This window comes from Elephas maximus, chromosome 19 (assembly GCF_024166365.1).
Source record: "Elephas maximus indicus isolate mEleMax1 chromosome 19, mEleMax1 primary haplotype, whole genome shotgun sequence".
In the NCBI taxonomy this organism is placed as follows: Eukaryota; Metazoa; Chordata; class Mammalia; order Proboscidea; family Elephantidae; genus Elephas; species Elephas maximus.
The window spans coordinates 44634649-44662399 of NC_064837.1; the positions used below are offsets into that span (position 1 = coordinate 44634649).

General features: G+C 46.6%; 2 protein-coding genes across 3 annotated transcripts; both read right to left on the minus strand.

The window, feature by feature from the left end:
- Positions 1-119: 119 nt before the first annotated feature.
- Positions 120-16931, minus strand: UBE2Z (ubiquitin conjugating enzyme E2 Z). The gene is made up of 7 exons (XM_049859938.1): positions 16490-16931; positions 14370-14442; positions 12212-12399; positions 9369-9480; positions 6442-6554; positions 5452-5542; positions 120-3497 (listed from the first exon to the last, which is right to left on the minus strand). Exons 1-7 carry the CDS (start codon positions 16810-16812, stop codon positions 3327-3329), a joined length of 1071 nt encoding a protein of 356 aa, XP_049715895.1. The 5' UTR covers positions 16813-16931; the 3' UTR covers positions 120-3326.
- A 7341-nt stretch (positions 16932-24272) lies between these two features.
- ATP5MC1 (ATP synthase membrane subunit c locus 1) lies at positions 24273-27302 on the minus strand. Of its 2 annotated transcripts, none has more exons than XM_049861198.1 (5): positions 27226-27302; positions 26593-26640; positions 25601-25678; positions 25000-25178; positions 24273-24489 (listed from the first exon to the last, which is right to left on the minus strand). In XM_049861198.1, the coding sequence occupies exons 2-5, from the start codon at positions 26629-26631 to the stop codon at positions 24375-24377; spliced, it is 411 nt and encodes a 136-aa protein (XP_049717155.1). In that variant the 5' UTR covers positions 26632-26640; positions 27226-27302; the 3' UTR covers positions 24273-24374. The 2 variants fall into 2 exon arrangements, with proteins under 2 accessions (XP_049717155.1, XP_049717156.1); XM_049861199.1 differs by lacking the exon at positions 27226-27302 and adding an exon at positions 27156-27223.
- Between the last annotated feature and the right edge of the window lie 449 nt (positions 27303-27751).

A 27751-nucleotide genomic window follows, 5' to 3' on the forward strand; every position in this document is an offset into this window, starting at 1 on the left:
AAAAGTTCCAAGTTTTTTCTTTCTTCCCCTTATACTCTTCACTCATTATTTAAAAAAAAAAAAATTTTTTTTTTAAAGTGCCTTCACATTGCATCTTTACTGGAGAAAACCTCATTGATCGAGTAAGGGTAACCTGAGTAACATAGATGGCGAGAACACATCTAAAATGACTTCCCCAGGCAATCTACAAGCTCATGCCTTGCACAGTACAGGCTGGCAAGGACATTCTTGTGGTTGTTCTACACCACAGGTAGGCCCATTCTAGAGCTGGGCCGAGAATGAAGCCTGTCTCCTGGCTAGACAGTCTAGTCTCTCTTTGTAGCTGTGGGACGGTAATTACAGCCTCTAATCCAAGCCTCTTATAAAATGTTCCTTATCCCAAACTTGCAGACCCTAGTGGAGCAGTAAATACTGTGCAGTCTTTTGCAGCTTCCTCTGTAGAGGCTACAGGTTATGACAGATTTGGCCAAGTGTGGAGGAAGTAGAAGTCGGTGTTAAATGGTGGCTAGATTGGAGGAAACAAAACAATGGAACGCAAGCGGTATCTACCAGTAGTCAACATTATATTTCTCAAAGTTCCTACTAGTGCCTATGCTGATTACCAGGTCCCCTGGCCTTGGTGGGAAATGAGATCATTTACTGAACACCTACTCTGCCAGGCTTTATATACACATTTAATCTTTTTGACTGCCTTAAAAATTAAGTGGGTATCTTTCAACTTCACAGGTGAGGAATCTAAGTAACTTACTAGCTGCCACCTAGCTTCAGCAACAGCTAGAGCTTAGGTCTACTCACTCCAGAGCCCACGCTTTCCCTCTCAATGCTTTGCAGTGTAAGCTGGCAAGGTCACTTTGTGGTCGTTCTACACGTGGTTGGCCAGGAGGAAAAGCCTCTGGACCAGAAAGAACCTCCTACAGAAAGTAGAGGAGGTGGTGATGAGCTAGGAGGCTGGAGTTTAAGGCTCCCAGAATCTTCAGTCTGAATGCAAAATTCCCAAGGGACTGGTTTGGTACAAAAAATTTGCAAATCCAGTGACTTGGATTATCTGTAAGACACCCTTCCCTTAGCAGTCTAAGCCCACCTCTGTCCTTGTAGGACAGGCTTATTTCTCAAAGCTTAGTAATCATCATCTTGGAAGTGACTGAGGCTAACACAGAATCCCTCTCATGGACTCTACCAGAGCTGTAAACTCAAAAATAATGTATGGGTCCTTCCATTACCAGTTGGTGAGAAGCTCTTGTCACCAAATCCTTTTTCCTCCCATACCGTGTAACTCAAGTTTTCAGCTTCCAGACAATCCACTGAGCACTTTTGTTCTCCCTGATAGTTTCAGTCCCAAGTGAGAGGTGTATCTGAGAAGACTCCATTCTTCCCTTACACAAACCCTCCCACACCCACAGGCGCTTCCTCCTTCTGCCAAAACAAACTTTATTGCACCAAAAAGGAAAAAAAAAAAAAAAAAAAACTTCATTTATGTACAGTCAGATATAAAGACATCTTTGACTCCTGTGCATATATTTCCTCAACTCGAGATTAGGGCGTGTAAAAGTCAGGCCACGATGCCAGACATGCTCTGCCCATGGCAGGGCCAAGGAGAGGATTGTCACTTGAAAGTGAACACTTAAGTGGATGACGGACAACACTGGACCTACAGACCAAGGGCATCCTTCTAGGCCCTGGGCTAGCTCCAGGAATGGAAGAGGGAAATTTCAAGCAGAGTCCCTTTTTAAGTCTCCATGTGAAGAGACCCAACCTTTGGGTATCCAAGATAACCTTTGGTTCCCCAAGTCCACTCCCTGTCCAGTTTCTTTGCTTCCTGCCCTCCCAAGTAGGACATTCTCCTCTGTGTCCATTTCCCCCTCCCCAATTGCCCCCAGGGGGACCCCATGATCCACAAGGCAGACACCTTCATAGCAGCGGGTAGAGCAGGTGAAAGTTATCCTCTCCCTTACAGGTGGCTGGATACTGACAGGCCTTGCGTCATGTGGATCACCAATACCCCACTGGGAGCCATAACACAGTAAGAATCTGGAAAGTATGGGCAGAACACATCAAAAAGGGGAAGAATGGATTCCCTGGATGCCCAGTATATTACAGTATTACAGGGCACCTAAAGCATTTTTTTCTGAGCCAACCAGCTAAAGGATCACTGCAGCTAAGTACAGACAGAGAAGCAACATAGCCAGGCAAACACCCATCAGAGCCAGTGACAAAGAGCAGCTGGAAGGGAAAAAGGGGAAGGGGCGGGGGGAAGGTGAGGAGTCTTCAGAATCCCAGCCCAGATCCCCTTCTGCCATTGGCTACCCTTGTTCCCTACAAGTCCCTGGGGGCTGGAGTAAGGAGGGGGTGACTACAGGCTGGGGTGAAAAAACACAAGGACAGCCAAACAAAATACAATAGGACTAGCATTAGTCTCCCCCTGTACCCCACCCCCCAAGAGAAATGCCCTCATTGTGACTAGTATTTATGAAAATCTGTAAGAGACTATTCTATGTAGTGGCTCTAATCCCATACACACAGCAGCTGCTTGTGCTGGGAACTTTTCAAATCAGTGATTGCGGGAACAAACAGTATTTTCAGCTTCTTATGGCGCCTGTGCAGGCTTTACCAAGACCTTGGTTCAGTCCCAGTCACTTTGACCTCCTGTCTTAAACCTAGAAAAGGGTAAGGGAATGGGGACAGGGGAGAAAGGTGCTCAGGTGCTAGGTAAAGCTTACTGATCAGCAGCCTAGATGCCACCACTGTTCCTTCTCTTTGGTCTGTCTAGAACAGTGACTATAAATTAGGAAAAACAAAGTTATGCTGGCCTGTAGGAAATGATGGGGGAGGGAGGCAGGGAGGAAAAGGGCATTGGGAAGCCCTGCTTCAAGACTGAAGACAGACAGAGAGACAACCACCCAGACTGCTTAAGTGTCACAGACAGCCCCCATCCCAAGCTCCCTTCCAGATATCCCCATAAACCATTTGGGCACACTCCCTCTTGGAATTGCAATTTGTCCTCCACCTATCCCTAAGGAGCTGGCCCTGTGGAGAGGTGTGTTGGTTGTTCTTTTTGCCAGAGGCCCTCGCCCTAGGTGCTCCTGTATAGGTACCCTGGCCCCTGATATGGGATGAACATGGCCCCAGTTGCTTGGAGCCAAGGAGGTCAGATGGGGAATTGCCTCCCCACTCCCACACCCTGGGATCCGAGCTCGCTTGATTCTTGCCATCTTGCAGGATGATGTCACATTTGGAGGGAGATACACAGTGCCTCTCCATCCCTGGGGTGGGGGGAAGGGACTTTGCTGGGACTCTTGATTGGGGGGGAGGGCAGAGGGGAGCAGGGTCTAAACCCTTAGGCTCCCGTGCAGGTCTGTCTCTGTCCCAGAAGAGCTGCTATCAGAGTCCATTTCGGCGTTCTCATTATGGAGCCTCTCCAGCACTTTCTGACGAATCAGTCCCAGGCGCATCAAGAGGGACTGGTAGTCAAAGTGGCCCCGCTTCTCTCCAAAAGGGTCCTGTGGGGGAAAGGAGACAAGGGGGATGGAAGATTCACGTCTGGGTGCCTCACCCCAAATAAAGTACCTTGGGTCCATGTGAAAAAGCATGCTCATTTCTGAGCTATGGCAACAGAAAAGGGGATAGCATAGATAGTCCCTAACACCAGACAACAATCTTTGTAGTTAGGATTATTATGGCACATTTACTACCCCAAACAGTAGGTGTGGCATAGGGCCAAGATCAAAATGTTCTTGCATTCCTCAAAAGCAAACCAATACGCAGAAGAGGGAAGCTGTGAAGGGAAGGTAGGCAGGGAAGGGAAATTCGGCGCCAGAGCTGTAATCACTAAGTATCTGTGTTTTATAATTAACCGCATAAACCTGTACAAGGGAAAATTTATCCTTTATTCGATATACTCAAAGAGTAATCTGTTTTTCTAAGGTCATAGGCAGGTCTAGAACTCAGGAGTTCTTTCAGATAAGCACCTGTACTCTTCCCCACTCCTGTCAAGGTCTCTGGTTATCCCTCCGGGGCCACCAAACATCGACCCTAATCCTTATCATTGTAGATCAAAGATCGCCAAACTTTTTGTAGAAAGGGGTGAACTGTTCTCAAAGTCTCAAAAATAACTATGGTTGGGATGGAGGATATTAAAAAAAAAAAAAAAAAGGAGTATAAAACGCTGCAAGGGGAATACAGCAGCAAGGTAGCGTGGCCAGGGTTTACATAAGCGCAGACTTTCTCCCTAGCAGTGATTTCTCTTCTCTCACATAGATTCCCTTCCGCACTTCTGCCTACACATTACCCTCATGATCAAGGTGCCAGTGGATGCAAGGCACAGTCAACTACAGCTCCCATTTTTCCCTCATGAGGATTAAATTCCCCAAAGGCTGAACTCCACACTTAGTCTGAAGCTGTCAATTCTCCAAATCTTCGTTCTTTCATCCCTGGCTCCATTTCCCGCACTCCCCTCCTCCCAAGATGCTGCCCTTCCATTGCCTTCCCTCATCACGAGTTACTGTTCCTCTACAGGCTGGTAGTACTGCTGGATACCTGTAATGAGAAGTCCTGATGGGGAACTAACTAGTGTATGTACCATCTTCTATAATACCAAGGGTTCAGGAAACAAGTTCACCCTGAGCTTGCCTTGACCTTTGAGCTTAAATGTGGCAGATGGGTGGGAAGGCCTTGAAGGAAGAACAGGGAGGCTACCATCTACAATCAACACCTGAGGAAGTAGGACATCTCCTACTGCTGTTGGGTGTTGTGTGGGTGAGGGAAACAGCCCAAGAAGAGCTGGAGAGAGCCTTAGAGATTACTAAGTCACTTCCATTTCTAAGTAAGACCACCAGTAAATGATCCAAAAGACATAAGAACTGCTCTTCAGGACAGGATTCTCACTCTCTTACGAACCAGATCTATTTGGGTTTACCTGTTTGGTTAATAAGAATCTCTTCTTTCAATCAAGCCTAAATTCCACCTGCTTGCTGGAAGTGGAAACACATGTCCCCAATACAGACAGGGGATGTGTAAGTAGTTACCGTCTTTGGAAAACATACCATCTATGTTTTCAACATATGACAGTGTACATCCATCCATCGTTTCCCTAAACCTTCTTCCTCTGTAAGCACCCCCCGAGCTAGGGATGGAAGAGATTTCATCAATCCCAATAGATGACTTTTCCAATCCCTAAGATTCTGAGGGGTCTAAATGTTCTTAGCTTAAAAAAGACTACTGACCAAAAAGGGAAGGAGTTCCAACCTAGAAAGCAGGACAGTTCAGATTCTATTCATCTGAGCACCTACTTTATGCCAAGAAATGAGAACCAACTCTTCTTTGTGCCTCAGTTCCTCAGATGACACAGGTTCCTTTTAGTGCTGACATTCTATGAGACTTGGATTTCACCCTTCTGGAGGAGTTTAACTCAGTCTGCTGCAGGACCTCTGGAACTGGCAGCAGGGGCTGCATTACCTGCATAGTTTGTCCTTGAAGGTGTAGGCGATCTTTGCAGGCCACCTCATAAAAGTCGTAATACTCCAGGAAAGACTTCTCCATCACCCCCCTGGAAAACAAGAAGCAGAGAAGGGAAGGTGTCACCCCTTCACCACCTAACCTTAATGCCAAATTAAGCAGCTAGATTCTCAAAGCCCAGAACTGCTCTCCCATAATGACCTTTAAAAGAAAAATGGAGAAAGGAACGGCTGTCTACCCATGACTGATTTTCCTCATACCTTAGAGATGATAAAAACAAGAGAGGATATAATACTGATCAGTTGAATTCCAACTTCAAATCTTGACTTGCTCAATCTGATTTGTTTTCCATAGGCCATTCCTAGGCCCAAACCTTACACAAAATTCTCCCAGGAGTTTGATTTTGTTCATCTAGTTTTAACACTAAGAAAGAAATAAACTTTAATGCTAAGAGTTTTATGAAGGTGCTATACACCTCACTTGGCTGAAAACCAGTTAAGTGTTTTTAATATGCCCAGGCCTTCATTATACTGGGGCTCTCTGGGGGCATGTACTTTATTCCCATCAGGCTTGGCACTGCTTTAAGGACAGACACACTCTCTCAGTTCCCTCTTTGGTAACCCTCAGCACACCTGCTCTTTAAAAGCACGGACCACATTTTTTCCTTCTTCTCTATCTCCCTCTGGTCCCCAGTACTGAACTTTACCCCAAAGGCCCTCAAAGGTGCCTCCCATTGCTGTCAAGTCAATTCTGATTCATAACAACCCTGCAGGACAGAGTAGAACTGCCCCATAGGGTTTCTAAGAATGTAATCTTAACAGAAGCAGACAGCCACGCCTTTCTCCTGTGGAGCAACTGGTGGGTTCAAACTGCCCATCTTTCGGTTAGCAGCCAAGTGTTCAACCACTGCATCACCAGGGCACTTCTTCAAAGGTGCAAACCAGCTAAATCTCCAAAAAGAATATCATAAGAGGACTTCTTGACACATACCGTAGGGGTTCAGGGCAGGGACATTTTCCTTCCATCATGTCACAAACGGCCACTCTGATGGTCTCATGCCGAATACATTCATTGTAGTTTTTGCTGTCTCCTGGATGCCTCTCCTGTAATGTGACAGATACCATAGTATCCAAGCACAAAGTTTAGGCAAAGGGAAAACGCAAATGGGAGGAGATTTCAAGACCGGTATTGGGTGTGTCCCAGGAGCTAAGCACATCAACTAAGAAGAGAATACTTTCCCACTACATGGCGGATCCATGAAGAGCAACACTTCTGTTTTTGAGACAATTTGCCTCCCCCATATATACCAATACCCATCCTTTTTTACAGGTCATTTAACCTCAAACCAGAAAACGAGATCCATCAAATTTTCCTGAACCTGAAATGAAATGCCTGTCAGCAAAGAATTAAGCAGAAGACCATGAATATAATTTGATCCCAAATTTCAGCATGATGGTGAAAAGGGCATAAATGATGTTAGGAGACTCAGTCTGGAGGGTTTAGACAAAAAATGAAGGATGCCTCCTTGATGAACTCCTTTACATGTCTAAGGGCCCCATCAATGATTCAACTAGATGGACTAGGAAGAAAGGCCTGGCAATCTATATCTGAAAATCAGTCAACAAAAACCCTATGGATCACAACGGTTCAATACCCGACCGATCATGGGGATGGTGCAGGACGAGGCAGCGTTTTACCCCACTGTGCATGGGGTCACCAGATGATTGCAGAGCAGCTGACAAGTCTGATGCAAACGAATGATGAACGTATGATGGACAGTGTAGACCTCCTACCGGGGCTTCCAAACGATATCATAGGGGCATTGTGTGGTTATTTTAAACTTGAGAAATACCCAACATCTGTTGAACATCACACAAACTACTAGATTGGGGTACCTTTTAGATTTCATATTAAATGGGACTATATGCCTTCTGATGACATCTTTGTGAAACTGAATTTTCAGCCGCTGCTGTGATACAAAGGAAGCAGGGTATGAAAATCTGCACGGGGCAGGAAACGAGGGTGAGGGTGGCAGGATCCAATCTGATTCCAAGATTTTAGAAACTGCAATACCCAACACGGGTACACGTCCCGTTAGTAAGTAACTGGTTATTTAAGGAAAAAATAAGTTGTTTGGACCTATTTATAAATGGAACAGTCAGGTATTTCTCTTAGCCTGGGAAACTTATAGAGACACTAAGGGTGCTGTGAACCAAGAACATTTGGGAATATTAAGAAATGACCCCACTGAGGACCATGGTTTTGGGGGAAATCTAGGTCAACTGGCGTAACAAAGCTTATTAAGAAAATGTTCTGCATCCCACTTTGGTGAGTGGCTTCTGGGGTCTTCAAAGCTTGAGAGCGGCCATCAGTTGGTCCCAACCCACTTGGAGCAAAGGGGAATGAAGAACACCAAAGATGCAAGGAAAATATCAGCCCAAGAGACAAGAGGCCCACATAAACCAGAGACTCCATCAGCCTGAGACCAGAAGAACTAGACGGTATCCAGCTACCACCAAGGACTGCCCTGACAGGGAACACAAAAGAGAGTCCCTGACAGAGAGGGCGAAAAGCGTGGAACAGAACTCAAGCTCACATAAAAAGACTAGACGCTATGTCAACCCAGAGCTAAAACCATTCCCAAAGACCATTCTTCAAACATTAGACTGGACTACAAAACATAAAATAATACTCATGAAGAGTGTGCTTCTTAGTTAAAGCAGATACACGAAACCAAATGGGTGGCTCCTCTCTGGAGGCAGAATAAGGCAGGAAGGGACAGGAGCTGGCTGGCTGGACATGGGACACCTGGGGTGTGCTGTCACACTGTAGGGATGGCAACTAGTGTCACATGACAATACGCGTATAAAATTTTGTATGCGAGATTAACATGACTTGTAAGCTTCTACCTAAAGTACAACAACAAAAAAGACCCCAAACCCTCAAGTTACATCTCTTCAGTTTCCAAACAAGGAAAGACCTAAACCTCAGCTTCTTGTTTAGCCAAAAAGGTCCATTTCCATTACTACCTACTCCTGAAATCAGATATGCTGTTTGTGTAAAAAGGAGGGTTTGAGAAGAATCTGTGTTCATTTTTAAATTTCCCCTTGTTCAGATCTATAGAACGATCAACATCAGTGTTACCTCAGTAGCGTAACAATAAATAAATCATATGTTTTAATCATCTACTTTGAGTTACTATCTTTTGGGACTATCACTAGAACTTTTTTCCTGTGCTCATGAGTAGGTCAGGGAGGCACTTTGGAACAGTGGGAGACCTTGGGTTTTGAAATCATAGTCCTCAGCACAAATCCTGGATGCTACCCTTATCTGTGTGCTCTTGTGAAAGTTAATTAACCTCTCTGATCTTTAATTGCCTCACTTGAAAAAGGGGTAACATTTATTCACAGAAGCAGTGTGAGGATTAAATAAGAAATTATATATGAGATACTTTGCAGTGTCTGGCACATAGCATGCCACTCAAAATTTTAGTTTCCTCCGCCCTTTCTTCAGCAGGGTCGACTAAAATATTCTTGCCCTAGCTAACGACAAGACACTTTTGGCTCTGCAGGTGATGGTACCCCAAAACCCCAGAAGAATGGCTGGCTTGGCAGTAGTCATTAGGGAGCACCTTCAGGAGGTACTGGAGAACGGAGGCATACAAAGAACCCACTGGTTGCACACCTCCCAAACCAGGCTCAGAGTTAATTTCCAAATGATTCCACTGACTCACATTACAGATTAATTCAAATTAATGGAAATAACTCTTATTCCAAGGGGTTACAGACCATTCTCATGCATCTAACCAGCCTCCCATCCACACCCCCCCAAAAAAAAAAAAACTCTCTCAAGCAGACTTCTCGGGTCTCTTAAGACCCAATACTCAACACCTCACAGCTGGGCCCACCTGGCCTTACCTGTTCGAAGCCAGGCTCATTGTGATAGGGGTTCTCAGTCATCAGGGACTGGATGGAGATAAGCACGGAGGAGATGCTCTGGGCTGGGCTCCAGGCAGGGCCCGTCCACGTACTGCAAAACACATCACAGGTAAGGGAAGAGAGTGAGGCAGAGAAAGACAGGAAAGGCTACTTCAGAAAGGCCAGTGAACAAGTACTGTGGAACCTGGCAACACCATCACAGGGGACTCAAGGTTTCTCTTTCACTATTAATACTCTGGAATTTCCCAGCCTCTGTCTCACCCTAATTCACCAGAAATCAGTCAACTGCCTAATCCTCATATCAAGAAGTAGGACAAAGGAAAAGAGGGTAAGGCAAGGGAGATAACTTTGAAGAGCTTTTCCTTGGGCCAGAAAAATAACAGTAGCTAGAGAAGGTCACCACAACCGAAATGAAAGAAATAAGGTTAAGAAAACAGCTCCTAAGGCAGTCTTAACTTTAACCTCCGTGGATCTCAAAGAGCTTATTTATTTATGCATGGTGATGAACTTAGTGAAGCAAAACAGTTGAGCATAGAAGCACACAGGTGACTGAAGCCATCTGGTTAGAGGCCAGGTGGTGGGGCTGTCGATCAGGAATTCAGTTCTAAATCAGGACCTCAAGGAGTGTTAAATTCTCTGAAGACTAGAGAGCTCTGACAAAGGACAGGAAGAGAATAAAGAGAATTTCCAGACTGTGGAGGGTCTGAAAAAAATACATGGAAAACATCCTGAACATAAACAGAAATACCAAAATGACTCCTCTCTCATAAACCTGATCAAGTGTTGGGGGGGAGGGGGAGCTTGAATATTAATAGTATTTATTTTTAGCTTAATTAACTAAAGAGATAGCACCTCAGCTGGAAGCTGAATATACCCTAACCAGAATGGGCTTGTTCACGTTAATTGACCACTTCCCTTTCCGGGCTGTACTTGAGGAAAGCCCAAGTAAGTGATGCGTAACAGTAACTTCATCCGAGCGTGCTCTGAGGCGCCTTTCCACCTGCTCCTCCAGGAGCTCTAGACCTTACTCTCTGTAATGTTCCACACATTCAGGGATTCAAGGCAACAGGGTAAACGCTCGTTTCTTTTGTCATTAAGTTAGCCTAATAGTTTTTTGGGGGCAGAGAGGGGGAAGAGGCTGATAAAGCTAATACAGTCAACTAAGAATCCATGAGAACTTCCTGTTTTGTGATTCTTCATGGAAAAATTCAGTTTCAGAGTAGTTTCTCCTCTTCCACTCAACATACTTCTGGCCACCTTTACCCCACTATATTGTCTCTCCTCTTCCCATTGTGAGTTGGTGTCTGCTCAAAATATTTTTATTTGCCCTGACAAGGGAGAACTTACTACAGAAACACCTTCGTAAACAAATTTCATACAGAAGCAATGCCTAAGCTTCCTCACGTCCGTGGATAACACATACCACTATGAATCACATATACCATCATCCTCCCCCCACCGTCATCAGGTTAATTCCGACTCATAGCAACCCTACAGGACAGAGTAGAACTACTCCATAGGATTTCCAAGGGCAACTGATGGATTCAAACTGCTGACCTTTTTGGTTAGCAGCTGTATCGTGCCATACCTCTTAACCACTGCACCATCAGGGCCCCAACCACTATCCTATCAGCAATTATGTACCCTAATGAGGTGAGAGATTTCTCTAGGGCAACTTTAAGGACTTCCTGATTGCCACAATCACAGAACAGGTCCCTGGATCTGACAGAGTTCTAAAACACTGAGCCATGTCTCCAGTTTGTTCCAGCTGCCTTTTCCCCACACAAATCTGGAAATGCGTTGAAGGAGAAGGAGTATTACCAGTTTTGGCAACTTTCTAAACTTCAACCTTCACTTGTTCTTCACCCCAGAATAATTCAGATATGCTAAAAAGACCAACCCAGAACATGCTAGAAGACATTCCCATTCTGAATCGCTAACCCCCAGAGGCAGGAGGGAAAGGATGGGAAAAGCACAAAGCAAAATCACAGCAGCAGCGAGAAACAAGATGTACTCAAAACTTCCGTGTTTCACACATGGGGTTTTCAGCGTCAGATATTTCTCATTCAATTGTTAAAAAATGTCATGATATCGTCATCATCATCACCACTTCTAAAGCCACTCTGCAAGACTCAGAAGACACCCCCAGTCTTGAATGGCACAGATCTGCAGCCTTTCTCAGCCTGTTCAGAAGAGAATTAAGCCCTAAGGCCCTAAGGGAACAGTTCTCACACCTGGGTGAGCTCCAGAGTCACCCGGAGGGCCTGTGAAAACAGACCCCTAGGCTCCACTCCCCGGAGTTCCAGAGTCAGCAGGTCTAGGGTAAAGGAGCCCTGATGGCGCAGTGGTTCAAGTGCTCAGCTGCCGATCAAAAGGTCGGCAGCTGGAACCCACCGCCTTCTCCTTGGGAAAAGATGTGGCCGTCTGCTTCAGTGAAGATGTACAGCCTTGTAAACCCTATGGGGGCAGTTCTACTCTATCCTACAGGGTCGTTATGAGTTGGGATCAACTGGATGGCAGTGGGTTGGGCTGGGTTTGGTTTGGGTTCGGTTTAGGATGAAGCCCCCAGCATCTGCATCTCTGTAAATTCTCTGCTTTGAGAACCACTTTCCTACGGCATCCATTGTAAGTAATGAATTCACTTCTCTCTTTTGCATCTAGAATGGTACTATTTGTGTACCATCCTGGGGAGAATTGAGGAAACAGTCACTCCGATCACTACTGCATTCTGTGGTTCAGATGGGGAACCCTGGTTGATAAAGGCTGGCCTAGAATACTTATTTGCTAACAACCAACTTGGCCACTTAGAAGTCTCCTCTTACCCTAGGATACTCAAGCAGACTTTCCCATTGCGGTAGAAGTTGGGGTTAAACCTCACTGTGTTATTGCCCGTTGTCATCAGTTTGACCCGAGGTGGGTGGATGGGATAGTCGGGCGGACACCGAAACACGAACAGGAAGAAACCCCCTTCATAAGGAGTGTCAAATGGGCCTGTGATCAATGCATGAATCTGCAAAATAAAACCCCATCTCAAAATTGTGAGGTGATGTCCCACCCCAACCCTCCTGGCTTTAACCTACTCCCCACACCAGAAGCAGGGCCCTCAGTCGGATATCCACCTTCCATATCCTCACTATGCAGAATGAACATCCTTAACCTCACTACACTAAAAGGCATGTGTGGAATTTTAATACATTCCATTTCAGTGGAGTGCCATCTTATTCAGGGGTTACATTCTAAAGTTAGAGCCCAAGGTAAAAATGGAATTGAGACAAAATTACCCTTGAGTATCCCTTCTAAAACTCCCTTAAAGCAGTTTCTATGCAGACTTCCTTGTTCAGTGCTATGTATAACAAATGGATAAAAAACCAATGTGCAAAACATAATATAGCATATACCTTAAAATACAACTCTAGCATTTTCAGTTCCAAAAAGTCCGTATTTTTACTAAATATGTATGCTTGAATTTACCTAGGTTAGACTTGCGTAGGATGCAACTCCATTCTACATTTATGTGGTACGAAGGGAAGGTAAGATAAATGGAAAGAGGAAAGGGACTGGAGGCCACAGCGCCAGTAACAGTGCAGAGCTGAGGGTTGTGAGGGATGTCTATGGTATCTGTTTCCTCCCCAGAGGATCAAACCTACTGTGGAGAAGTCTAAGGATGGGGTTCAGGCAGTATCCAGCTGCGTCAAAAATACAAACAAAAATGAGGAAAACTCAGGGTCCACTCAGAGCCACTAGACCACTCCCTAAACTTTCGCCAGTACTACTGGTTTAAAAAAAAAAATCAGTCCTTAGAACACTAAATTCCCTTCCTCCAGCCATAATTACTTAACAGTATTTAAGAGTTCCCTTTCTAAAGGAAGAAAAATCTGAACTGAATCAGTTGCATTTCTTCTTAACACAAAGGCTCCTAGGCACTTAAGTCTGCTCAGAAACCGAACGGCAAGAAGAAAAAGGACATTGGGGTCCGATGCCCCAGTCTATAGTCTGTACCTCGCCCTGGCAGTACCCTACATTATATTCTAACCCTCAAACATTTGGAATAGCAAGTTCAGCTGGTCTCAACCTGGCATCAGTTCTGGGACCCCAGGGACTGTCACATTAACACTGGTACTTAACTGAGGACAAAATGTTCCAGGAAAACATTTCCAACTATATAAAAAAAAGATTTAAAAAGAAAAAATCAATTTAAAGGGAAATCTATTCAAAACAACTGAGACACACCAACAATACAAAATCTGAGTATTTACTGTAAGAAATTTGAAACTTTAGAGAGTTTTCATTTAAACAACACTAGATTTAAGAAATCCGATTTCTTCCCAACACCAGTTTAAGTGCAAATTCACTTCTGAGGGTAGAGCACTCAATGACAAAGCAACCTAGGTATCTATGCCAGAGGAATTCGACATCACGCACTAAGCTTTCTCTGTGTTTCTGCGGAGGACAAGAGAGAAACGGTCTTTGGGGTAGAAGGATATTCAAAGGCAATCAGTAAGGAAAGGAGCCTAAACAAGGCCCTTTAACTGCAAACACTGTTCAGCCAAGCTTGGCCTCATCCCCAGCCTTCCCTGCATCTGATTTATAGCACTATACTTAAAGGTCAAGTGTGGCGAGGTGGGGAGTGGGGAAAGAGCTGGATGGTACAATGGATATGGTGACCACATAATCTATCATCCAATTGGAGCACTTCTGGGAGTGAAAAAGTGCCCTATTAATAATTATGCTGAGATAACAGGCATAAACTGGAATTTTCCAAGCCAACCAGTACCTACGAGCACCCTAATAACAGACACCTGGGATCTTGTTCAAGCCTCTGCTCGCCTTACTGTGACCTTGGGCAAGCCACTTACCCTCTGGGGGTCTTGATTTCTTCATCTATATAACCAGAGAGGTGAGCTGCATAACCTCTCTGGGCTCTTCCAACGTTACGGGCCCAATTTCCCAATAACCCCCAACCCCCACCAAGTTACATACCTTAGTCATGTCAACAGTATCAGGTACAACGAACATTCCCGGAGGAGGCTCCTTATAAATGGACATGATATCCCTGTATAACACCAAAGAGGAGGTGAGGGAGGGAGTGAGGGAGAGGAGACAAAAGGGGAATCCCTTGAGCAGGACAGTTGTTATCACATCAATGAGGCCAGGGTTCGAGAAAGTGGTGCTTGGTACCACAAATGTTGGCACTGTCTTGTTGGCTGAGAAACCTCAGCTGAGTACTTGTCAGGCAGGCAGAGCGCAAATTATTATCAAAGGGGCATTGTTTCCTCAGGGAGAGAGTAGAGAGATGAGGGAAAAAATCAGAGATCCCATTGGCATCTGATGTCACCCTGGAAAAGCTGCATCCCATTGACTCTCACTTCCTCCCACATGGCAATTCATTCACTCCCCACCTCCGAGATTCCCAGGTACTACACAGAATGCTAAATGAAGATTTTTTAGTAACTAGAAAGACGTAATCAACTCCACTAAAAAACTAATTCCATAACCACACAGTGACCCTTGTCGGGAAGGGGATCATACGAAGCAAGTAAGCTGGCAGGGAACAAGACTGTAATGGTCTTTTTCTTGCCCAGGGGACTAACAGGGTAGCAATCTCTTCAGACTGGGGAGGGGGGACCCTATGAAATTGATGAGAACCTCATATCTGTAAGATGACTACTATAGATTTATAGCATCTAAGTCATGTTCAAGGGGTTAAAGTTAGTGTTTCGCTCTGTTGTACACAGGGTCACTATGAGTTGGAACCAACTCACCAGCACCTAACAACAACAAAGTCATGTCTCACAAACTGGAATAGAGCAGTTGAGAGGAAGGATGTAAAGAAGCACGCTCTAGTTGCGGAAAAGACTAGGGACTTGTATGGGTGGCTAGGAACATAAAAAGTTCAAACAGGTGGCACAGCAGAGGTAGGAGATATTGGCTAAACTCCAAGGGGTATCAGGATTTGAAGACTGAAACGGCTGAAGGTGTATAGGAGTTGGGAAGGAGTGCTGAGGTTCTCACATTAGAAATCACAATAAGCATCCTGTGTCAGGCACTATGCCAGGTACTTTACACACATTGTACTGTTTAATTTTTATTACAACTTTGAAAAGTAGATATCTGAAGGCACTTGGAATGTGGGGGGATGAGGATACCTGGATGAGGATGCTTGTGATGGGGGCATAAGAACAGGCAGAATGTGGTTTCAGGATTAAAAGTCACTATGCGACAGGTATTATGCTTAGGGCTGTTAAATGATACGATCTAAAATCAGCCATCCCAGAAATAAGCACTGAAAGGACTTAGGCTTTTGTTCCTATATTTGAATTGGGTATATTTGCTTCAGAAAAAATAAACCAAATGAGCCAGAGGAAAAAAAATACAGGAAAGAAGGTCCTGAGTGGTATATTACAAACCAAAGTAAGACTGAGGGGAGGGAGGCCCGAGTTCCTGGACAGGTGTGAGAGTGGACAGCTTCAGGGTACTGAAAAGGGGGTTCACGGAACGATTGCGGGTACATGAGGGAAGTCATCTAGGCATGGGGAGAGGGCTATGGGACGGAGTTTGAGGAGATGGCCAGTAAAAAGAACGGCTGGCTCGAGTCTGGGGCCGGGTAAAACAATCTCTGTGTGTGTTACAAACGGGGCTCGGGAGGAGACGGGGCGGGGGGGGGGGGGAGGCAGATGGGTGGGGCCTCCCGGCAGCGTACAGCAAGGTTGGGGTAGGAAACGGGGGAGTTGGGCGGCGCGGAGGGCGGGAGGGGGTGTTACTGAAGCGCAAAAGGGTCGGGTTTCGGGCGGGAGGTATGGGAGTGTGGGGGAGGGTATCCGGGACAGACCGAGGGCCCGTGGGAAGTTGCCCAGGAATAGGGTCGAAATTTGGTTACGGGAGGGGGGTTTGGTGCTTGTGGGATTTGTGGGATGGGGTAGGGAAGAGACCGGTCACGGATCCCGACGCTCCGGCTCGGCAAGATCTGGGCCCTGGAGCTGGGCTGGCGCGAGGGAAGCGCGAGGCAGCGGGAAGAGGTAGAGTTGTAGTGGAAAAGGGTGGGGGGCAGGGAAGGTCGAGCCCCTGAGCTCGGGGCTAGGGGAGGAAAAACCCCGGCTCACCGCTTGATCCGGAGTAGACACTGCGGCGCAGTTCGCTCGCCGTCCCAATCGGAGCTGAGCGTGGGGTCCCAGTGGCTAAGGAGCGCGGCCCCGTGAGCAGCGGCCGAGGGCGGGAGCCCGGGCAGCGGAGCCAGGCCGCTCCCTGGCCCCCCGGCCCCGCCCGCTGCCGCCGCCGCCGCCCACACATCCGGCAGGAAAGGCGGCCCGAACCCGCCACTGCTACCGCTAACGCCAACTACACCAGCAACGCCGCTTGCCCCGGGGCCCGCCGCCCCGGCCCCCGCCGTCGCCGTCGCCGCCTCCTCAGTCGGACTCTCCGCCATCGCTGCTTCGCTTCCGGGACTGCACGGCAGCACGTCCGCCGACCAGAGCGGCCGCTGCTCCCTCCAGCTCCCGCACCACCGAGAGCTGGGCCAGAGTGTCCCCACCCTGGTTTTCCACCACCCGAGCTGCGCTGGCGGCGCTGGCTCCGCCCACCCCCGCCCCAACCAGCGAGAGGCTCTCTGCAAGAGCGTCCACCCACGGTCCTCCAGGGTGGGAGGGGGTAGGAACTAGCGGGCCGAGCGTGGGTCTAGGGCTCGCGTTGGTCCCGCGCTTTGCGGGAATGGGTTCTGAGGGGTGTCAGGACGTGTAGGTGCAGTTGAGAGCCCAATTCCATGGAATAGTTTATTTTTAAGTGTTGAAAAGGGAGGAAGGGAGAACCATATCCCTCAACCCCTTAAAGAGAATGTGCCTCAGACATGCCCGTGGGGGACGATTGGAGACCGACCCAGGTTCCTTTCAGGGAGATTAAGGGTTGAATGAGGTGACTTACTTAGGTGACTTCCTGTCCAAAAGGCTCCGTGATTTATCCCTCCTTCCTGTACCCTCACCCACCAAAGGCAGGCTGCCATGACCATGCCTGCAACAGGACCGAGAGTTAGGACGGAATCAAAATGAAAAGCCACCTCATTTTAAAGAGACTTCACACGTTTATTGAGGGCCTACTAAACAGTCAAGCACTGTTGCTCTAGGCGTTGCCATAGGAATATTGAAACAGACCCAGAGAGACTTGGTGAAAGTTAGTGGTAGCACAGGGAAGAAAACCAGGCCTCCTGACACTAAGCTCAGTACTCTTCCCAGAAATCCTTCAATATACATAGGACAAGGGGCTGTGAGTGTATATCCTGGGAGGATTCCTCAAGACTTTACTGAGATGAAAAAGAGCTTTCCCTTTTCTTCCCAGCAAGAATACAGGCCTGTAATCTTACCCAAAAACCCTTGAGGCCAGATGTTTTTCAAAATTTAGAGTAACACCTTCAGTAGGGCCTGGGGCAGCACCCAGTAACCAAATATATTGATATTCCTGCAGCCAAGTGTATGAATACTCACACTAATTTGGATACATTTATGAATATTCATACTAAACTGTATGAAGAGTCTCACTTTGGATCTCATTTTGCTGCCAAATTTGTTTTTAAAATGTCCAGTTTTGAGAGCTTTGTGGATTTCCAATAAAGGACCATGGACCTGAATAATAATGGCCAACATTTTTTGAGGGCTATGAAGTACTATTATTTGTTTCAACAGATGGAAAAACAGGCTTACGGAGAGAGATTCAGTCACTTACGCAGGGTCACACTGCTAGCAAGTGGCACAATTGGGGCTGTAAGCCAACTCTGTCTGAATCTAGAGAAGTTCTAGCCACTATGTGGGACATCATTGCTTGGAACTCTCCCACATTTATCATATAGTACCTTGTACTAAGGAAACCCTGGTGGTGTAGTGGTTAAGCGCTGTGGCTGCTAACCAAAAGGTTGGCAGTTTGAATCCACCAGGTGCTCCTTGGAAACTGACACAGTTCTACTCCGTCCTATAGGGTCGCTATGAGTCAGAATCGACTTGACGGCAACGGGTTTGGTTTGGGCCATTGTACTAATGGTTGTTTGGTACCTGTTGCGTCCTGCTCCCCTCTCCCAACACAAACACACAAATACACAATATAAACCCTTGGGGCTCTAGACCGTATGTTACCTATGAATCCAGCACAGGGCCCAGCACAGCCTTGGCACTTAACACGAAGCAGAATGAATTAATGTAGTATCTTACATGGATTTCATGTTTTATCGGCACAGTGTTTTATCAGTCTATAATAAAGATACCAGAATATCTCTGAAAGGATACATGAGACACTGGCACAGTGGTTGCTTCTGGATAGATTGGTTGCCAGCAAGTTGGGCTACAGAGTACATACCTCATACCTTTTAAGTATGTGTCTATTGCCGATTCAAACTATATATTTCATTCATTTTTAAAGGATTCCAGAATTTTGCTTGGGTATTATTTACCCGCCAGGCGCTCCTTGGAAACTCTATGGGGCAGTTCTACTCTGTTCTATAGGGTCATTATGAGTCGGAATCGACTCGACGGCAGCGGGTTTTTTTTTTTTATTTATTCGGTGAAGTGCTCAAAGCCCAACTTGTCAGGTGACTTCTCACATGGAAAAACACTACTCCATAGCTCCTCCATGGCTATAGACTGTAGACTCCCAAAAGGCGGACCATGGGGTGAGAGGATGTGGATTCCTCAGTGGATCTCCTCCTGACTTCTGGGCCATGAACACAAAACACTTAGCTGATCTTCAGAAGAAGGAGGTTTAAGCTCCTAATTTGCACTCCACTCTTAGCCTCTTTGACCTTTGTCTGCTTTCCCAGAATGGTGATAACTCCTACCTCTCAGGGTTCTTCTGATATTCAGTGTGACATTTCCTAAGGTGTTTTGTAAAGTGGCAAGTAGTACACAGACAATCAGCACCTCTCTTGTCCATGTGTCTTCTTTCCTCCGGGCCTTTGCTCACGATATTTTCTGTACTTGGAATACTCTCCCTCTACCACGGGAAACACTAAATTTCTTGACCTCTCTGAGCTTCTGTTCCTCATCTGTAAAACTGGGAAAATAATAGCAGGTACTAAGTAAAGGGAGCCCTAGCGGTGCGGTGGTTACGAGCTTGGCTGCTAGCCAAAAGGTCAGCAGTTTCAATCTACCAGCCACTGCTTGGAAACCCTATGGGGCAGTTCTACTTTGTCCTATAGGATCGCTGTGAGTTGGAATTAAATCAATGGCAACAGGTACTAAGTAAAGAGAGTGTGATAATGAATGTGCACAATGCCAGGCCAGAGTAAATGTCCAATAATTATTAACTCTTATTATTCTTACTCATCCTTCAAAGCTGGCTGGGATATGACTTTCTCTGACAAGCTTAAACACTTCCAGGAGTATTATTATTAATAATTAAAAAATTTAATAATTTAATAATTAGTCATTTTAAATTATTTCTTCTTTTGGTTCTCATGGCTGACTCTTCACACCTACTACTTTTTATTTTAGTTTATTTTAGTTTGGTTACTCATCTGTCTGGCCACTAGGTGTGACCTCCTCCAGGGCAGGAAGTGCAGGGCACCTATCCTTGCACCCCTGGGACTTGACATTCAATGGGTGTTGTATAAATGGTGAACAGAATAGAATTAAGGATAAGGTAGCTAGTTGCCCTTCCCTGGGCATGGATCTTTAGGATCTCACCTCCTCCTCCCCTCAGACAGGGCAGAGGCAAGCTTGCACAAAGAACCTGCAGGTCGACTGAAGAGCTTGGGGATAAAACCAAACCAAACCCAGTGCCGTCGAATCAATTCCAACTCATAGCAACCCTATAGGACAGAGTAGAACTGCCCCACAGAGTTTCCGAGGAGCGCCTGGCAGATTTGAATGCCGACCCTTTGGTTAGCAGCCGTAGCACTTAACCACTATGCCACCAGGGTTTCCATAGCTTGTGGATGGGAGTGGCTTAAAAAGGACCAGCTCAACACCCACACCTCCAGGAGGCCTTTAAGCTGGGAGAAAGGAAAGCCCAGAGAGAGGCTAGCTGAACCTCGTGAGCTGGCACTACTCAGTCCAGTGCTCAGTGACTTTCTCAAGGCAGCGCCCAACTGCATCTCACTGGCAGCTTGACCAGAGGGTAAGAGTATGCCTTCTGGAGCCACTCCCATGCCCTCTGAGGATGGGTGAGAAATGAGCAGTCTTCCTACAGGAACGTCTCTCCTTCCTCCCCTAGCAACAGGACTGCCCTGCTTTGAGGAGGTCCCTTGGTGCAATGAAGTTTGGTAGCATCCTGCTCATGGCAATTAGGCAACTGCCCTTCCCCAAGGACAAGAGCTGGCAAGTGCCCTAGAGTTCAGGTCACTACTATGCTCCAACTTGTAACAAAATATTCTCTGAGAAGATACTTCTCCTCCCCTTCCTCAGAGCCCTGTGTCCCCTTACCCCTCCACGGCTGTCTTTTGTCTTAGGCTCAATGGCAGAGAGAGATGAAACTTGAGTTCCCAGTCAAGATCATAAATCCTGGGTGAAGAGAAGAAATCAGAACTTGGACTGGGCGTTTTGAGGCTTCTAGGTAAAAATATATTTAATAATACATATATTTGTATATCTCATTAATATGTGTGTGTGTGTGTGTATGTCACCCAAACTCAACTAAACCCATGGCTGTCAAGTTGGTTCTGACTCATAGTGACTTTCTAGGACAGAGTAGACCTGTGCCACAGGGTTTCAATGGCTGTAAATCTTTACAGAAGTAGACTGCCACATCTTTCTCCCACTGAGTGGATGATGGGTTCAAACCACCAACCTATTGGTTAGCAGCTGAGTGCTTAACCACTGCACCACCCATATATATGTGTCTCATTAATACTGCACATGTATATTATACATGTATTATCTCATTATTGGCATGTTTACCTACATAATCTCATTTTGTTGTCACAACCACTACAAATTGTACTTATCCCCCTCTTTAAAGATGAGGAAATCAAGGCTCAGGCGAGACAATTAACTTCTCAGTTAGGAAGTAGCAGGGCTGGACTTTGTACTGTCTTGACTTCCAAGGCCATGATCTTTGCCTCGGTGCTGAACTCTTAAGGTGGTAGTTGGATTGTTTTTTTGGTTGCTATTGCTATGAGTTGGAATAGACTCACCAACAATGGGTTTGATTTTGACCCCTCTGAAAATATAGTGAAAGCTATGGACCTTCTCCCAAGAAAAATGCATCTCCATATCCACTCACAAATATCTAGCACTAAGCAAAACGGCCCATCCATGGGCCAGTCCAAGTTCCTAAAGAACCTCCAGGTAAAGTTATGGGACTAACTAGCCAGGTTGGGATTGGGAGAGCAACCCCCCCACCACCAACTCTCTATGGCTCTAATGGGTCCACCAACCACATTCCCAATGCTGCTAGTTTGGGTTTTTAAGTCCCAACAATTCCAAGGGTGTCTGGAACCTGTAGTGAAAGAAAATTCTTACCAGTTGTTCGGCAAAAACTAGATTACTGGAGCTTCACAGGAAAGAAAAGGCAACCACCTTTCCTGAGGGGTGTTCCTTGATAATCACCAGAGGGTAGTGACGCAGCAAGGATGGCAGCCTGACAGCGCAAAGGTTTATGGAGTTCCGTTTGCATAACAGCATTACTAGTTAATCCCTTGCTCCCTTGGCAATTCCTCAGCTGCCAGTTCAGCCTCAGTCCCATTCCTTCCCTGTGGCTCTGAGATTCCTGGGCTCTACTTCAGGTTCTATCCCTGGCTTGCATGGCAACCTTGAAGAAGTTACTTAGGTATAGAGGCTTAAAGGACAAGCAACAGATTATGGTAGACTGGTGGTTCTCAATCAGGGGTGATTCTGTCCCCCAGCCAGGAACATTTGGCAATATCTGACATTTGGCCATTGGTTGTCACAACTGGGCAGGGAGGGGAGGAGAAAGATGTTGCTATTGGTATGTCATGGGTAGAGGACAGGGATGTTGCTAAACATCCTACAGAACAGCCACCCACCACAAAGTATCATCTGGCCCCAAATGTGCTGAGGTTGAGAAACTCTGTGGTATAAGGACCGTGACTGTTGGATGAATACCAGACGGACTTGAACTGGAATTGTTGGCCTGCTGTACGACCTTGGACAAGTCACTGAACCTCTACAAACGTCAGAAGAGTCAGCAGTGATAATAAGTTTCTGGAGCTGGAATCCCAGCTTTATTAACCAGCTATGTGACCTTAGGCAGGATGCCTCCTAAGCCTCCCTCAGTTTCCTTACCTATAAAATGACATCTCGTTGGATTAAGTTAGTCCAGGGAAGTGCTTAGCACCACCCGTGACATACAAGTGCTCAAATGTTAGTCAATATTACTACAACTAATGCTAGCCTCCTTGGTTTTCCTCTTGGAATTTTCACAGCAAATAGCTTCTGTATCCACATAACAAATGGCATTGTTCACTATTATTTCTATTTGTCTGGATGTTCCAAGTTCCTTGAGGGCAAGGATCTTACATTTGTTCTTCTCCCCACAGCTCCGAGGAAGGTGCTTAGTAACTGAGGAAGGTGCTTAGTAACCAAAACACCTGAATGATTGTCTTTCAATTGCATATAGACTGAATCCATTCTCACAGGCACATCCTTTGGAATGTTTTAATCCTCTTTGTTAGCTGTCTTTCAGTTAGAAGGTGTTCTTAACACTAATTGGGAATGTTCTTGGTTTCACTATTTCATAGATGTTTTGCAATAAGTTGTGAAACAGAAGACTTTCACAAAATGGCTTCCACTTGTAAATTATTACTCCTCTTAAAATCATCCAACTTGACACTGACTCCATCCCCCAGTACCACTGCATTAATTCCCTGTCCATGGATTGCCCCTGCTGGGGCTTAGAGACGCAGCAGCTATTGTTATATCAACTTAGCATTATCTTACCTGGGATTTCAGGCCCACTTTAGCAAAGTAAAAAACCCTGGTGGTATAGTGGTTAAGTGCTATGGCTGCTAACCAAAAGGTCACCAATCCACCAGGTGCTCCTTGGAAACTCTACAGGGCAGTTCTACTCTGTCCTACAGGGTCACTATGAGTCGGAATTGACTCAGTGACAACGGTTTTTTTTTTTTTTTTTTTTTTGGGTTAGCCAAGCAGGGGGAAGACCGTTGTACACAAACTTGTGAGACCACAAGGAAGATGCTGCATGAAGCTTTCTAGGCAATTCATTAGTTGGGTCACCTCAGAAAACACTCTTTTTGTCTCTAGCAAAGCTAAGATCATAAATTACCCAAGAACAGGGACTGTGTATCTTATTTGTTTTACCCAAGAACATTTAAGTACTCTAAGAAAGCATCTTTGATAATGAAAATAAAACAAGTGGGGCTAAATCCAAGCAGAGGAAGACCTAGCTCCACCTCTAACCTGCTCTACAACTTCTTTGGAACCAAGTCTCCCTATCTGTGTCACCTTAATTGTGGGACCAAAATGAAAACAGGTGGGACAGCACAGCAGTTAAAGGTTTAGGCTGGCTGGAGGGGGAATCCCCAGTTCTGCCACTGACCAGCTCTGTGACCCTGGACAAGTTATTTTGCCTCTCTAAGCCTTAGTTCTCTCTTTTGGAAATAGGGTTAATAGTTGTGCTTATAATTCACAGAGTTGTGGAGATAACAAATGTAAAGCTCTTGGTGCTGAGCTCTGTGCAAGTTAAGCTTCCTCAAAATGCTACAAACTAACATTAAATTGGATGGGGAGAAAGCATCAGTTATCCTTACTGGGACAAACCCATGCTCCTCCTGGGAGATGGAGAGAACCCATGTGCTCTCACAGCTATGGCTGTGTTACTGCTCAGTCCTGAGGAGTTCCTAGTCACCCCTGGCTGACCTAATTCCTTCTCCCTTCCTTTGCACCAAGGCCCTCCCCAAGGGCAAAAGGACAGAGGCACAAGCATATGGATTTAGAGAAACGTTGTGTTTAATGGTATAGGTCAGCATACTCCAGCACGGGGCATGGCCTGGAGCCGAAGCAGTAGGGACGGGTAGATGACGCCCACGGAGCCTCACATGGCGAAGAGGATGAGGAAGGCGACCATCAAACAGAAGAGCCCCATGGCCTCAGACAGGGCAAAGCCCAGAATGGCATAGGAGAAGAGCTGCTGCTTAAGAGACGGGTTCCTGCCAGGGACAGAGATTGATGCCAGCCCAGGGAAAAGAGGGGGTGAGGTCATGCTGGCAGTGGAGGGCAAGGAGGGTGAGGTGGATGAGGACTGCTATGACCGGGAGAGGGCCTATCCTGCACATTTCCAGGGGATTTGGATGGTCAAGCAGAATTTAAGTGAGCCAGGTTAGACAGAACCAAAACCGAGCCAAACCCAGTGCCGTCGAGTCGATTCCGACTCATAGCGACCCAATAGGACAGAGTAGAACTGCCCCATAGAGTTTCCAAGGAGCGCCTGGCGGATTCAAACTGCCGACCCTTTGGTTAGCAGCCGTAGCACTTAACCACTACACCACCAGGGTTTCCAGGTTAGACAGACACATATTTAAATTCTGATTCTGAGGTCACTGGAGAAAACAGGAAGCAAATAAAATCAACCTCCAGTCTCCTGAAGGAAGCCACTCCTCGTCCCCCAAATAGGGTAGAACTCATGGTGAGGGATACTCTAGGCCACCCCGAAAACTTACCTGGCATAGCCGATGATCAAGCTGCCAAACACTGTCCCAATGCCGGCCCCTGAACCTGCCACACCAACTGTTGCAGCCCCAGCACCAATAAACTTGGCAGCTGTGTCAACGTCCCGGAATACAACACTGGTCTGGAACTCCCGTCTGGCCACCTGGAGTGGGGAGCAGCTGTAGGAAAGCTAGAAGGAGAGGTAGTGGTGGAGGGAAGGTAAGAGAGAGGAAAATAGTGAGGGAGAGAGAGAAAAGGGAGAGACAGGAAGAGTGAGCATAAGGAGATAGTGAGGCACAAAGACAGGCGACGGACTCCACCCCCCTCACCCCACCCACCTGCACTCTGTGAAACTGTTGGCAAACTGCCTGGCAAGTACCGCATGCTCTGATTGCAAAGTATGCTGGGAATCAGTCTTGGAGTGTATTCTCAGACAGGGCTAGGGAAACTTTGTGGGTTAGGGAAACCTCACTTTTAGCAAGTTTCTTACCTACAATGATCATCTTAGGAGACTATAAGAACAGTTCACATTCTCTTCCTACGACTTCTGCCTAAAGGCAATTCAATTTACCCAAACTGAGGAAATTCGGAACAGGGCCCTTACTGCCTTACCTGTTTAGATGAGATCTCTGGCCTACTCAGGAATGAGACAGACACAGGCCTGATTAGACCCCTGGTACAAAAGCGGACCTATAAAATCACAGACATGCAAAAAAACAAAAATACTTAGCTGTTGAGCTTCTGCCAAAAATGACTATAAACATCATAAACAGAAAAAGTTCAGTGTGTTCAAGGTCAATTAATTTATTCCTTTTTCTACCAGATAGGCCTGCACAAGGAAGACAGCTGTCTTGAGACCCTGGTGTATTCAGCAGTGGTGACCTTCACCATTCAAAACCATGTACCAAAGTTCACCTCCACAGGCATAGCCTCAGTTGGTATCCCAGAATGAAACAAAAATTCATGCTAATATCAAACCAGGTACGTGGAATTCCTATGCACCTCAAATGAACCAGAGGTAAGAAATTTTATTTTGCTAAAATTTACTAACTGCTATGCTTCCTGGATAGGGTGGGCCAGTAAACCTGGTGAGGCTCCTGAAACAGCCATCTAAGCAGAACCTTCTGTAACATGGCTTTCTTGGAATATTTTTTAGTGCAGTAGTTCTCAAGCTTGGCTTTACATTAGAATCACCTAGGGAGTTCTAAAAAATACAAAAGCCTGCATTCCACTCTCATTCCCAGACACTGATGTAATTGGTCCAGGGTGCAGCCTGGGCATTAGGATTTTTTAAAAACTCCCCAGATGATTCTAACGGGTAGCCAAAATTGAGAACCACAGCTTTAGTGGGCTACCTGGCTAAGGCCAAGTCAGACTGGGGTAAAGGTCAGACCCAGACTCTCTGAGAACATTCTAAACCCAAGGTAGTTGGTTTAACCTGCTTGATTCTACAGTCCCAAATAAAGAGGGACTGCCTGCATCACATTCTATAGTTTCCCCAAAGAGCCAACATCATCAGGATACCAAGCGCCTCTCAGTTCATTCATTAAACCTCGATGGCTCCCGTAACAGGCTCTACAGATCACCCCGGAGCCTCAGCTTACCAGAGCTGGAGGAATGAGTAATGCACCGGTGGTCTGCATATTTTCAGTCTATAGAGGGGAAAAAAGAAGTTTCATTGAGAGCCTGGTCGTTTGGTGACAATGGCGACCTTTGGTCGTCCCCTCTACTCCCGCTTGTCCTCCCTGGGCCACGCTCTTCCTTACACCGTGCCCCAGCTAAGGAGGGCATTAGAGGTCAGAGGGCCAGCGCGAACTCCCTGGTCCACCACCTTCAGTGCGGCAGGTCTGCAAAGAAGGTCACGGAGAGCGGAAGGACAGGAAAAAAAGAGGTCGAAGCCCCAGGAGAAAAACGTTGCGAAAAAGGATGGTCTCCCGAGAAGGCTTAAAGCAGATACTGGGCAGGTGCCGTGAAGGGTCCTGCCCAACTTACACAGCTGTCCTCAGTCTGCCCCAGCCGGGACAGTCAATCGCTCATTACCGTTGGTAACTAACATGAATTAGTAAGGCGACAGACTCCCACCGCCTCTGCCGGTCCTGGGGGCAAAGGCCCCTTCACATAGCCCAGCCCACAACCCTGCGGTCGCTGGCTCCTGGCCCCAAGTCACCTGCACTCCCACTGTCCTATTGCCCCTGCTCGGACCGCAGCGCTCGGCCCCCTCAAGGTGACTGACTCACCTCTCAGCTTTAGCTCTGAGTCTCAGCGCTCAGCTACCCCACCCACGTGTCCTGGGGTCCTTCCGCTCTCATTGGCCGCAATTCCCCCCGTGCCCCATTGGTTGACGTCACCGACTCCTCCTTTCTTATTGGTTTTATGCAACTTCTTCCTCTCTCTCCACAGGAGCTTCGTGGCAATTCCCGCCTCCATGCGGGTAAAGGCGGGGCTTACTCCGAGATCTAGTTTAAGATTGGTCAAGTCCCGAAATGCTCGACCATAGAGTCGGCAGGACACAGAGGTTCCGTAACCTCCCGCACAAAATGGCGACCAAGGTGGAAGCTGAGCAAAAAGGCGTGGGAGAGATGGCCGGATGCATTACGCAGGCAGACACCTGACCTTGGCCCTGAGCCTTCATTCGAGCGCGCCGGCCTTGGGGCGCGTTGCATATTGGGATTTGTAGTCCGGTCGGAGACTAACCTACCCCTTACGAAAACTGAGATCCCGCGAGACGTTCCTCTCCAAAGCCAACGCCTTTGCAGCAGTTTC